General features: G+C 46.5%; 1 protein-coding gene across 1 annotated transcript in view; it reads right to left on the reverse strand.

Annotated features, from left to right (window-relative positions):
• Nucleotides 1–9,142: 9,142 nt before the first annotated feature.
• GLP1R (glucagon like peptide 1 receptor) overlaps nt 9,143–13,315 on the reverse strand; it is a 34,922-nt gene continuing 30,749 nt past the window's right edge. The window contains exon 13 of the mRNA XM_049652746.1: nt 9,143–10,992. Within this exon, the coding sequence (XP_049508703.1) occupies nt 10,825–10,992 (168 nt within the window). The 3' untranslated portion in view covers nt 9,143–10,824. The remainder of the gene's footprint in view (nt 10,993–13,315) is intronic.

Raw genomic sequence — 13,315 nt, forward strand, 5'->3', positions numbered from 1 at the left:
TCCTATCCATTTTCCTTTCCTCATTTTATTAATTATACCATTACTATATTTAAATTAACAAGAGCTACATTACGTTCTCTAATCATAATTTATACATTTGTTTTTGTCTTAGTCCTACCTATAATTGATTTTTTTCACTTAATGATAAGCTATGAATAAATTCTCATGTCTGTCTTCTACAATATTGATTTTGACAGCTGCCAATATCACTGCATAGATAAATGTATCCTTTATTTAGCCAATCCCCTATTATTAAACATTAAGTTGTAGCCAGTGTTCACTAGTATGAATAGTATAAATAGGCTAACCTCTTTGAAATTGAAAACTTCAATTCAAAGTTTGAATTGAAATTTCTACTGTTAGAAAAGAGTAATTAGAGGCCAGTCAAGATAGTGGTCTCAAACTACAGTGACCATTCACATCTCCTGGGGATCTTTTTAAAATGAGGATTCTGGTTCTGTAGGTCTGGTCCAGGGCCTAAGATTCTGCATTTCAAGTAAGCTCCAAGGTGGTGCTGATGCTACAGGTGTTCAGACCATACTTTGTGTAGCAAGATCTTTGAATACATTTTATGTCTGGAATTTTGCTTGAATGAAAAAAAATGCTAGAAAACATAGTCTGTAGCATTGCTTCTTGGGTCTTATGACACATTTAAAATATTAGGTTTGTCTCAATTTATAGCATATTATTATTTGTGAATGTTCATTTTGCAGTTTTTTTTTAATGCACCTGCAAGGTTACCTTAGGTTATACATCTGCTCACTTGCCTGGGCCTATCAGGGCCGTGTTCATGGCAGCCTATCAGATGTGCACATCGCTGTCACGTGGGAAAAAAGGCTGAGAACCTGAGGACCAGCAACAAAGCAGAGTTCAGGCAGGCACACTGGAGTGAACTGGTGAGAAAGAAGTCTTATAAATGATGTCTGCACTCCTAACCCTTCGGCACGTGTCTCTCATTTGGTGATTGGTTGGCTATTTATTGGTTTTATCCTAAAAGGCCCTAAGTGATCTGGCTCCTTCTTGCCTTTCCCAGTTATATTCACTTCCTTCATGTTCATCATACACAAGGGTTTAGCAAAAATGGTTTGGCCTTTCTCTGTACGGGGCCAGACAGAAAAACTTTTGTTGATCATACTGTCTCTGCCACAACGACTCAGCTTGGCTATTATAGAGCCAAAGCAGCCATACGTGACAATATGTGAACAGATGAGAATGCCAATAAAACTTTGTTTATAAAACCAGGCAGTGAGCCGTAGTTTGCTGACCCCTCCTCGAACACACACAATAAGCTTCTGCTTCAGGGTTTTTCCACTAGCTGTTCCTTTGCTTAGAACTCACTTCCCCTAGATGATCCTGGGACTTTTTTCCCTTGCTCCGGTCATATCTTTCTGCTGTCACATCATCCGAAAGACCTTCCCTGTCCCTCTGCCGCCCCCTCCCCGACCCCCAAGTACAAGATAGCACCACTCCTCCATATCTCCATGTCCTTTTTTTTTATTTTTACCTCTCTCCTATGGGAAATACTATATTTCGTTGCTTTACTAATATCGATCATATTTGGATAATTTCTAGAGAAAAGCATATGCATTTATAGGCAGAGTATTTTTATACATTTAGCAGTTCCTTTGCAGTGAACCAAAATAGATTTGTTATGCAGAGTTTGTTTTAATCATATTCCTTCTAATGATTTGCCCCCCTGAGACTTAGACTGACTTCAGCAGTGCTAAACATACCATATGGCGAAATGGCACAGGATGATATGAAAACATTGCTTTGTTCTAAAGTCTTATCAGTGAAAAAATGTCTTTGGCTATTCTGGCTCTTCTAATGGGTTATACCAGGTTCTGCACCTATATGTGATTTTCAAACTATTTATGGAAAGAGGAGAATTTCCTACACATTCATACGTTTCCCAGAAGCAGAGGAAGCCTCACGCCTGATGAAAGGCTGGTAAATGCAGGGTGAGTAAGGGAATCAGGAGGACATTTACTAAGGAGAGATGATCAAATGGGAAATTCACATTAGGACTTGATAGCTTTGGAGGATCCAGCCCCAGAGAGGAGAGAGGGGTTGGATTCCAAAAAGTCTACACAGGGTGTCCGTGATCTTGCTGCAGTCTTTGGAAATCTGTATCAGTGCACCATTTTGAGTACAGCTGAAGAAAGTCTCTTCATGTGGGCTGCTGTGCACATTTGGGGGCATTGCTGGGTTTCAGGTGACGCCATACCCTCAGGGGCTGTGCACCACAGATGCAGAATGTCTCAAGAGCGGTTGGCATTTCTTATGTGAGGAGTGACACCAAGACTTAACGCAGTGAGGGAAACAAGAAGCAAAGGTCGCCTCCTGCTAGAAGAAGGGCCGTATCTGAGAAGCAGGCACAATTCAGGGCCAGGAGAACATGAGAAAACGTGGTTGCAGCTGACGCCAAGACTGCATGAAGGTGGCATCTTTTCTGGACTTGTGGCCTCATCATGCTTTGGTTGGCAGGCTTCATGAACTTTACCACTTCCTGAAAGAAGGTGCTTTTGTAAATACCTTATGTAAAGTATGGTGTTATGGATGTTTTTCCTGATGGCTAAGAATAGTCCAACACAGTATAATTTGTAATGTAAGCTGATTCTTTTATATGAGATGTCTTTTCATCTGATTTTTTTTACTGTACCTTTCTAAAGGATGCTGTTGGAAGGACATTGGCTTAGCTTAATCAGAGTGAGATGTCTTTACTTTTGTGTGTATCTCCCACATTTTGGTTCTCCTGATCTCCATTTCCCACACCAGAACTTGAAAGATGAAAGAGCTTGAGGGCGGTTTCATTGTATAGTGACATCTAATCGGTAGATATCAGTGGGGTTCAGTAAAACCATAAATTTAATTTCCTAAGCATTTTTTTAAATGTTTATGTATCTATTTATGAGAGAGAGACAGAGACAGAGTGCAAGCAGGGGAGGGGCAGAAAGAGAGGGAGACGCAGAATCTGAAGCAGGCTCCAGGCTCTGAGCTGTCAGCACAGAGCCCGATGCCGGGCTCAAACTCACAAACTGTGAGATCGTGACCTGAGCTTAAGTTGGACGCCTAACCAACTGAGCCGCCCAGGAGCCCTGATTTCCTAAGCATTTTTAAAGTTATGAAGCTTTCGAGAGTTATGAAGCTTTCGACAATATTTGGTCGTAAAATACCTGTCTCTATAAGCCAGAAATGTACATAAATGGTTCTAGATTGTTGAAGATAGGACCTAAAAGGTAAAGTAACTGTGACCTTTTTGTTGTGGTTGTTAAATGTGTGTAGTTAAGGTGCCCAAGTCCTGAGCTGTGTTTCTAATTCCTTAGAAGTAGAATTAGAATAATTCCTTAGGTCATATGGAACTGAAAAGTCTTATATAAACTGTATTTATTATTTCAAGTCCTTGCTCTTTCACTGTAGAGATATGGAAAGTTAAAAAAAAAAAAAAAGTTGCTTGCAAATATCCTCTTGGTGTTACCTGCCTGCTTCCACCCCAGAGCAGTCCATCTCCTGGCACGGGACTGCTCAGGGTTTGTAATTCTCAGCTATTGATTTTATTCTTGGAGGTTGCAACACAGATCAACCCTGAGGTCCGTTGGTCCTACATGAGAAGGAGCCACAGTAATTCATTCTACCACTGGTGCCTGTATCAGTGGGAGAAATAATAAAAAATCTGTTGGACTTACTCTAGGCTGTGATCTTTTTCTCTTTCTAAAATGATTATGTTAGTTAAAATGAGCCTTTGGACAAAAGAAAAGAATCTACCAAGGTTTAAGATCAGAAAACTCTTCAGAGAAAGAGCTCAGATTTATGGAAGAAGGAGTTAAAAATACTGGCTGGAGATGGGGCTCCTAACTTGGCTCCCTATAGCTTCCCACTGGTAATTCCCATTATTTTTTTTATTGTTTACTTATTTATTTTGAGAGAGAGGGAGAGAGCACAAGCAGGAGAGGGGCAGAGATGGAGAGAGAGAATTCCAAGCAGGCTCCACGTGGTCAGCACAGAGTCTAAGATGGGGCTCGACCTCATGAACCATGAGATCATGACCTGAGCCAAAATCAAGAGTCAGATGCTTAACCGACTGAGCCACCCAGGCACCCCTAGTAATTCCCATTCTTTTTTCCACCTCCACAATTTCCTTGTGGCTTTTACTACAGCTCTTTCCCACATTTAAAGGTCTGTTTTTTTTTTCTTTATTTACTTTTTTATGTTAGGGCCTCATCATCTTTCCCACCTACTCTTCCCACCTTTGGGGACACTCAATTTCTACTTCTTCCTTGTCCCAGTATTGGTTCTGTTTTTCCATGCTCTTCAATATTTTGCCTACATTGTTTTCTATTCCAGGTTGCACTGCTGGGGTTTTCTCCCCACTAGTTCCAGTAAGGGAGACCCCACTGTTTTCAGTATTGTCTTTATTGTGTGTGTACATGCATGTGTGTGAGAAAGAGGGTGGTGGAGGGAGAGAAGGGAGGGAGGGATTGAAAGACACTGCATTGCACATGCCTAAGGCATATGTTTTTGAGGGGGTAGTGAGAGGAGATTTGGCGGTGGGAGCCAAACACTTGGGAATGCTTCTATACAAGGCATATGAGTGACATTCTTCACAAATGCTATTTGGAACTCAGTTATCCCCATCTGTGGGGCATCAGTCCCTGGAATGTGGCTCTATATTGCATGTGACCACGAGTGAGTCTGAAGGCCAAAAATTCTCATTTATTTCCTCCAGGAGAGCAGGGAAACTGCCCTTATCCCTTGTTCAGGCTGAGGTTAAGACCTGTTAGGCCCAAGTGCACCCTCTTTTCCTGAGGTTGTATCTGTCTGGCTTCCCTACAGATGTGGTGGTCATTATTGGTTTGGGCAGGTGTCTTCGTTGGGATGGGGAAGGGAGAGAAAGGTCTGAGATCCATCTTTCTTGTGCTGCTGAGTGGTGGAGTAAAGACATAGAACGCTGAGAACATCACAGGAGAGTGAATGAAGTCAAAAGCAAGACTGATGCAGACAAGCCAAAATGCAGATATTCTGTCTGCAGATACCAGGAGAAACGACATCTCATTTGCTCTCAGAGTAAGAATTATTATTAGGTTTGAAAGAGACAATCCCCAAAGCGTGTCTAAAAAACAGGTGTGTTTTAGGAAACCTTCAGATGAGCACATTGATCTTCAAATGGGTAGCTGAAATGGTGGCGGAACTGGGGAGAATCTGCAATTCCTCTGCTCTTCTAAAAAGAGTCAGCTGCAAGCTCGGAGAGCGAGCGATTACTTAAACTGGAGAGAAGTTCATTTTTCTGAAGATGAATCTCTAAACAGCAGCTCCATTCAAATTCTGTGGCTACTTTGCAAACAAGGCTTGTGCTTTTATGACATTAAAAAAAAATGGACTTAATGGACTGAGTTCATTTAGACAGGGGAGATCAAATGAATGAGCGGAATTAGAATACGCGTCCATTTGGCCATCAGTCATTGTTTAAGCCACTCGACCACCCAACTTCTCTAATTAAATGGCAGCGCAGTCCCTGTATAAGGGCTGCGACGGGTAAATTAGTACTTGGTAAGTGCTTTGAAGATGAAAATCACGACATGAGTAATGAGCAAGGTTTTTTTTCTTGGGCTGGAAACGGCATCTTTTGTGTTTTCCCACTGCACCATGAGTCACCTGGGCTGGACGCTGCAGAAAACCTCCTCTCCCGAAGGAAGAGCAAGAGAGACACAGTAATGACAGGCCTTTATTTGACGTTTACAAGGCAAATTAGGGAAGAGCCTGAATCCGTTTCACATCTGTGCAAGGAATTATAACACCATACACGTTTGCTACCTATATATGCAGGGTGTATTTTATATGAATTTATACATTAGGAAGTTGCATGAAAATTATCTTGTTTAAACATTCATGAGGAGCAAACATCCCCCAAGAGCACTGAAGACAGAAACCCAGCTTTGTCCCTCCCGAGAGCCTGGCTCCCCTCTCTCTTCTCGCATTTAAAGCTCCGCATCGAATCCCCTCCAAAACCAAGGGGATGTGGAAGTTTATCTGCTTTGAGGATGTGATCACTTTTACTGGGAGGAGCTTCAAATTGCAGATTTGGATGTGAAGTGTGGACCATTTGGCAAGGTCCAGCCCTATGGGTCTGGGGTGGATCTTGCTCCCTTGCAAGGAAGCCAAGACCCTAACTTGTTATGTGTTCCAAACTTTGCTGGGAGTTTTCACCACATTCAAACATTCTCATTTATATATGTTTTCCTTCTCCCGGATTGCTTTGACACAGTGGCAATTAGTCATGCTCGATTGTCTGGGTTGACTAATTACTGATAGTTTTGACAGGCCTCATCAAAAAGGTTGCAGAGCCCCAGTGTAAGTTAGGATCCAAGCCCCTGGCTGCAATGCTCCTCGCTGTGCCAGAGTATGGAATGCGGTGCATCATTTCAGCCCTGGCAGTGCCTCACTCTCAGCTGCACCCCCAAATTGGTCACAGCTGAGAGAACAGCATTCCTAGCAAAGCTAGTTGGGGGAGGAGTGTGGGGAAGTTCATTATAGGGCTGGCAGGGGTGGGGGAGAAGGTAGTGTGGGGTGGCAGGGGTGGGGGAAGTAGTGTGGAGATGGGGAGGAGCTTGGGTGCATCAGAGAAAAAATGCACCACTGGATAAGGTCCTGAGAAACTGGCTTAAAATGGCCAAAGGGGAGAAGAGAAAACTCTCCCCTCTGATAGATTCAGATGTAGGTGAAGTCCAAGAGATTTGGGTCATTAATGGGAAAACAGTTATGCTTATCTGCTTCCTGCCAATCTGTATCCATTGACAGAGCAAAAGTAATTATAGATACTGTAGACACACTGTGGCATTAAGTGTTTGAATTACACTGCTTCACAACACTTCCTGATATGGCCCTCCAGGCGCGGCCAGAGAGCTGGTTTGAGCCAGCAGCTAACACTGTAGGGGCATGACAATGTTGTCTGGGGAAGTTTCCCACATTTTCTTTCCCCCCCAAAACTCCAGCAACAAAAAGAAAAAAAGCCTGAGTTGATACTCATTTGGTTTCTGTTGAGTACTTAGTATGTCATTCACATAGCTGTCTTAGCAGAGGAAGCAGGCATATTTCATTTGAGGGTTTTCATAGTTTGGCTCCTCATAGGACCCAAAAGCAGGGTCGGCACTCTAGAATCAATTCAGTGGAGGGAAAATAAACCTTTGGAATATATTTTACCTTCCCTGAGCACGTCGCAGGCATTAGCAATAATGGGAACCCTGTCTGCGCATGGAGAGGAAGCATCTACAGCTCAGGCCCCCGCCTATCTTCGCCCTGGGCTGTGCGGTCCCATGACCTTCACAGTGGGTGGGATGATTCTGGATTCATCATCTCCTAACTTTATGCTGCTATGCACAGGACACACACACACACGCACACACACACACAATGTTCTTTCCTTATGGATGGAGACAGAAGCTGCTGAAACATGGCCCACACTGATGAGATTGAGCCTTTCGGGGGTAAATGTGAACTGACTCTCTTTGCCCTTGGTGGTGGCTGTGCCATCTTTGCTAGGCTAAAGCTGCCCAGTTTGCTAGTCTTCTCCAACTTCAGGGAGATGAGAGAGCCAAAGGGGGAGGCTTAGGACCTTTTTCCACTTCTTTTAGTTCACTCTGTGCAGCCAACAGAACAACTTGTCAAATAAGCACAGATGCATCAGGAAACCATTAAGCCAACCCATTAAAAGGGCACTGGATTCGCTATTCAAAGTGGCTCGCTTGCTGTTTCTATGTATATGTGTGCTCTGATGCATTTCAGTTTCTTAATTTTAAGACAAGGATGAGTGAGGTACTACAGTAGAGATAGTAAAGCACAGCCTTCCGCTCCTCTCAGGCTAAGTCACTGAGGAGACGGCATCTTCACTGGCTGATTTGTCTACCTTCGCTGTTGTATTTCTTTTTTAACAGAAACTCCAGATAAATAGTGCCAGCTTTTACTAAGAGCATCTTGAATGGCTCTTTTGTATTTCTTACCTATCCCTCCCAGAGGTCTCATTACACTCGGAGACCCAGCCCAGGACCGCCTAGCAAGTCATGTGCAAACCTCCCTCCTCTAGGTCAGGATAGGGGAGATGCCCAGGGTCTTTCCCTGTTCTGAGTCTTCAAGAGCTCCACTGGTGTGGGCTTCAGCGGGAATTGTATTGAGGCAATTGAAAATCACACGGGCCATCTGGAAAGTCATCTTGAAGGCAACTTTGCGATGTCAGCAGTTTGTTTCAGTTCTGGATTTAGCTGTTCTAAAGGTTGACGTAGTCAAGAGGAGTTGTCATGATGTCAGCCACTAAGAAGTGGAGCTGACCAGAGTGCTGAACCCAGTCTCTATTTACCAAAGTCCTCAGACCTTGCTGGCTGCACAGCTGATACACACATCACCCCCACCCCCCCCCAACCCCCACCAGTCAGCTATAGTACCCCCAGGACAGAGGCAGATAAGAGTGTGCAGAGCAAAAGCTCCACACTTATGGCAATATGCATGTAAACAGCTGGTGGAATTTGGGAGTACATTGCATGTGATAGTTCCCAGCTCTATTCGAGATATATTTGGCTTAGGAGAGCTCAAAAATTCTTTAGAGGGAGTTCACTGCCAATCAAATAAATATTAATAGTGTGGGTCTTGGAGCAAAGAAGATAGTTCTTCAGTATCTAATATGTATCTACAAAGGAAACAGTTCCTCAGTGTTACAAGGCTTGGAGCATGGGGTTTGAGGAGCCTTTTGAAATCAGGAAACACCAGTACCAGTTGGGAAAAGAACTCTATTTACAGTTTAAACCAAACTATCTGAGCTTCCCTGGTGCCTAACTAAACACCTTCTCCCTCCAATTTCTCCCCTTAACAATTTGTTTCTCTCAGGTTTTATCAATCTGGCTCTTTTTTTGTTGTTGTGCAGTGTATTAATGATTCTCAAAATCTTCCAGTTTACCCAGAACTGAAACACTTGTGCCAGAGCCATACCCCACATCAATTCACCAGTGCTCATCTCCCCTCTACCCACTCCAAAAACAAAGCCAAGGAGTGGTGCCTGTTGGAAAATCTTCCCTTATTCTGGGGAAGCAGGGGTGCTCCCGTCCCCCACTTCTCTACATTTTCTCCAGGAGTCAGTCTGCACAATTCATCTTTAGCCTGAGGTTCAACTTCCCCATTAACATAGACACAACACTTCACTGAAGCTGAAGTATAAGAAATTTTCTGCTTGATGTGTTTTATGTCCCATTATTATTTTCCCCGTACATCACATGGCTCTCTGAGAGGCACAGGAAAATATGTCTGGTGCAAGGCTTTGGGGAGGGTCCCCCACCACTTAAAAAGGGGAAGGAGGGAGAAATGGACTCATAAAGGAATTCATCCGAAGCTTCTCTCTCTGCCTTCCCAGGAGGTCGGGACTCCTAAGAGTTTTCTCCTGCTCTGGAAACTTCCTTTGCATCCACAAACTCCCTTGGATGGCTGTTTCCCTTTTGTCTGGGTCTCCGTGGTGCTGCTACAGGTCTGCCCTCTCACCATGGCTGGGGCAGGACTGATAGGTTTCTCCTCTCTAGCCTGTCTGCTGGTCATTATTTATGGGATCAAACTAGAGGCAGGGAAAACATTGATTAGCTCAAAATGTGGGTGAGTCAAATCAACTACCCCACTCCCCCCAAAAATATCACAATCACAATGATTTAGTTCTTTTTTCCATCAGGTGGGAGGAGTCAGAATTGCACACTTGCACATGCAGACTATTCACAGCAATAAAGAAAAATGCATTAAGTATATATACAGGCTTCCAAGCGGGAGAATTTCAAGGGGGAAGAAACCAACGATAGGGGAAGACTGCCTCCATGGTAACAGTGGCGACAGGTAGTTTCCCCAGAAGTCTCTTTTTGGTCACATCTCTTAGAGTTAGAGGGCACCCCCAAACTCCCATAATCTGGTCACAAATAAAAAGCATTTCCATGGAGAGGTGGAAGTAAAGCTCTCAGCCTTCTGGGTTCCCGACAGTTGCAGGTACACTGTAGCCCCCAGTGCAAATATTCCTAAAGTTCCCTAGTTGAACCCTAGAGGATTCTGGAGCAACTCTAGAATAGAATTCAGAGTTCATGCCAAGAGCTGGGCTCCTCAGCAGTGGACTTGCCCTGGTTCCCTGGACATAGTGGGAGCAGCCACCAAAGCAGGTCAAACACCCACGGGAGAAGTGGGCACCAGCGAAGGAAACCATCAGGCACCTTCTCAGTGTTCATTGTCAACACTTCTAGAAACAGCTGCCAGTGGCCCAACCAAAGGCCCCCAAAGACGAGGTGGCGAGATGAGGGAGCGAGATGAACAAGCAATGTGAACAGTGCCCCTTAATGAGGAGGCAGTGGGGGGTGGCACTGGTGACCTAACTGGAGGCCAGCAGACTTGGCTCACGTTCCCTAAGCTCTGTTTGGCTGAGGTTATGTGAGCCTCTTTCAGAACCACCTCCTCTTGCAAGCCCAATCCCACTAATAAGCCACTGACCTTGAGTGCAAGTCTGGGGCTGATTTGCTGCTCTGTCTTGGGGAACCCCAGGGACCTAGTGGCTTAACGGGAAGAAATCCTCCTCATTTTAGCAACATTTTTTCTCTCCTGCCATAGTGATCAAATTAGTAGGCTGTTTCTCCACAGAGGAAATGTAGCCACGGGTCCCAGGAGGCACTGCCCATTGCCTGCCTGATGGGTTTGGGAAGGGAAAGCAGGAATGGGTGTGTGCATGCGTCCCTCCCTTCCCCAGCCCCGGCAGGGTCTCTCCCACCCGGGGTGGCCACCCAGCCAGCAGTGAGACCACAGGAAGGGTAGGGGCTGGGGGGCTTAGCTGCAGGAGGCCTGGCAGGTGGCTGCATACATACTGCTGCCCACCGTGCCCCCGCTGGTCAGGCTACTGGTGGGACACTTGAGGGGCTTCATGCTGCTGTCCCTCTGGATGTGCAAGTGCTTGAGCCGCCAGCGCTCCCAGCTCCTCCGAAACTCCATCTGGACCTTCCGTGGGAAAAGGAGGGAAACAAAAGCCATCATGCAAACCAACTGCCCACAAAATGGCCCCATTATTACATTAGCAGGGAAGGGAAAAAAATCCACTGCATTATATTAAGAGACACAAGTCAAGGCCTTCAGGCACCTAAATTAATATCCCAATAAAATTGTTTATTGTTGTCTCCTATTTTCCGCCTTTCCTCAGGAGAGAGATGAGCTTGATGATCTAATTGGTCTCCTCCATCTCTAAACTCTGTGACTCAGCTCAGTACCTTTCACAATCCATCACAGTCTTATTCAGCGGAAGATAACAAGAGCGAGAGAAATGTGGGAGACGGGAAGGAGAAGACGAGGAGGGGGAGAATCGGACTTCAGCGCACAGCGGAGCCGAGACGGCCCAAGCCAGCCTGCCAGGATGTGCCTGGTCTCCTGGGCAGCGTCACGGGGCCCAGGCTTGGGTGCAGGAGGGGGCAGAGCAGACACGACCTGTGACCACCCTGCGGTGTGCCAGCTCGCTGCCTGGCTGAGCGGTTATGGCGAGTGTGCTGACAGGTGGGATGGGGACACCCCAGGCTGATGCGGCCTCTGCTTGTGAAGCAATCTTGTCTCACAGTCCTTCACTGGGGAGGGAGGGGGAAGGATGGTGAACCGAGGCACATGTGTGGGAAGCCACCTCAGGGAACGAAGCAGTTTCGTGGACACCAGCAGGGAATGGGACGGGACTGGGGCTTCTAAAAGTGTTGACACATGGTGCCCTTTCTGCCTCCATCAGCACTTTTCCTGGGCCTCTGTTATGCCCCCAGAATGACAACTGTCATTAAAAGCCACCATTTAGGGGTGCCTGGGTGGCTCAATCAGTTAAGCATCCGACTCTTGGTTTCAGCTCAGGTCACGATCTCATAGTTTGGTTGGTGAATAAGAGCCCCAGTGGGGCTCCACATGGAGCCTGCTTGGGATTCTCTCTCTCTCTCTCTCTCTCTCTCTCTCTCTCTCTCTCTCTTTGCCCCTTCCCTGCTTGCACTCCCTCTCTCTCTCAAAATAAACTTAAAAAAAAAAAAAAGCGCCACTTACTACATGCCCAACACTTTCCACTGATTATTTTCGTTAACTTTCTCAGCCACCCTGTGAAGTAGCTTCCATTATTATTGCCTGCTTCAAGGTGAAGAAACTGAGGTGCAGAGCATTTAAGTATTTCCCTCGGTCTCAGCCAGGTCCACACCTAGGTCTGGGCTGACCTCCAGGTTGGTCTCCTAAGCACTGGCCCCCTGGCTTCCACGACTCTTTAGGTTGTGCTGGTCCCTGGCATGTCTCCTCCCCCAACTCAGCTGGGAGCACCGTGAGGGCCAGGGCCACCCCTTCCTCACCTGGGTTCTCTGGACCCTAGTACAGTGCCCAGCACACAGCAGGTCCTCCGTGCGTGCTTTGTAAATGCGCTGAAGGAAAGAGCGAGTGAGTAACTGAGCATCTGACATGCAGCTCCTTCGGCTACCGAGGTATTACAGTGAAACACTAGGGGCGAGGACATGAATCCCAGACACCCCTCCCAGTGCTGAGTGCGGTGCACTTCCTCACACATGAAGTTTACCCTCACCCCTGCCTCTGAGGTCCTCTCTGGCCAGGCTCCAGGTTCTGGAATCTGGGATGAATGGGTTCAGCTCGTTCACTTCTGTTTACACTGGTGGGGAGAGGTAAAGTGACTGCCCCGCGTCACACAACTGGGTAGTGGCAGATCTGGGGCCAGTATTCTGGCTCCTGAGTCAGAGCCATGGCGAGAGGACACAAACCATGGCAAAACCACTCCTCGGCCTCCCCTCCCCTATGCCTACTCTCCTGGAAGCTGACGGAGGACTGATGTCCAGGCCATCTTTTCTCTTTGGGTCACAAGTACCTGGCATTGCCATGGCGACCCGGGGTCTGGAGAACAGCTTTTGTGGACAGAGGTCTCAGTCCAGGAGCTGGGGGGTGTTTTTATGGCCCAGTGATGGTGATGTGTCTGTTCTTGTGCCTGGAGGAACCAGGGCATGAGGTGTCTCTGAGGAACTGTGCAGTGCCCCTCAACAAGGCAAGTGTCCGAGCAGTGTCCCGGATCCCACAGCATAAGCCCGGGAGAGCCCGAGGGGACAGGCCAGCTGGGGATCTGGTGATTCAGGGGTTGTTAGTTGCCAAGGGGCTGAGTGGGATGTGTGCACTCCCCCTGGGCCAACCTGGGGGCAGACAAAGTGGGGAGGTGACGGGTGACAGGCTTTGAGGAATGGAGTCAGGGGGAGACTCGGCTAGGGTCTGGGAGACTCTCCATAGAAGTGGTGGGGAAGCCTCGCAGGTGCGTGTG

This window comes from Panthera uncia (genome assembly GCF_023721935.1).
Source record: "Panthera uncia isolate 11264 chromosome B2 unlocalized genomic scaffold, Puncia_PCG_1.0 HiC_scaffold_24, whole genome shotgun sequence".
Taxonomy (NCBI): Eukaryota; Metazoa; Chordata; class Mammalia; order Carnivora; family Felidae; genus Panthera; species Panthera uncia.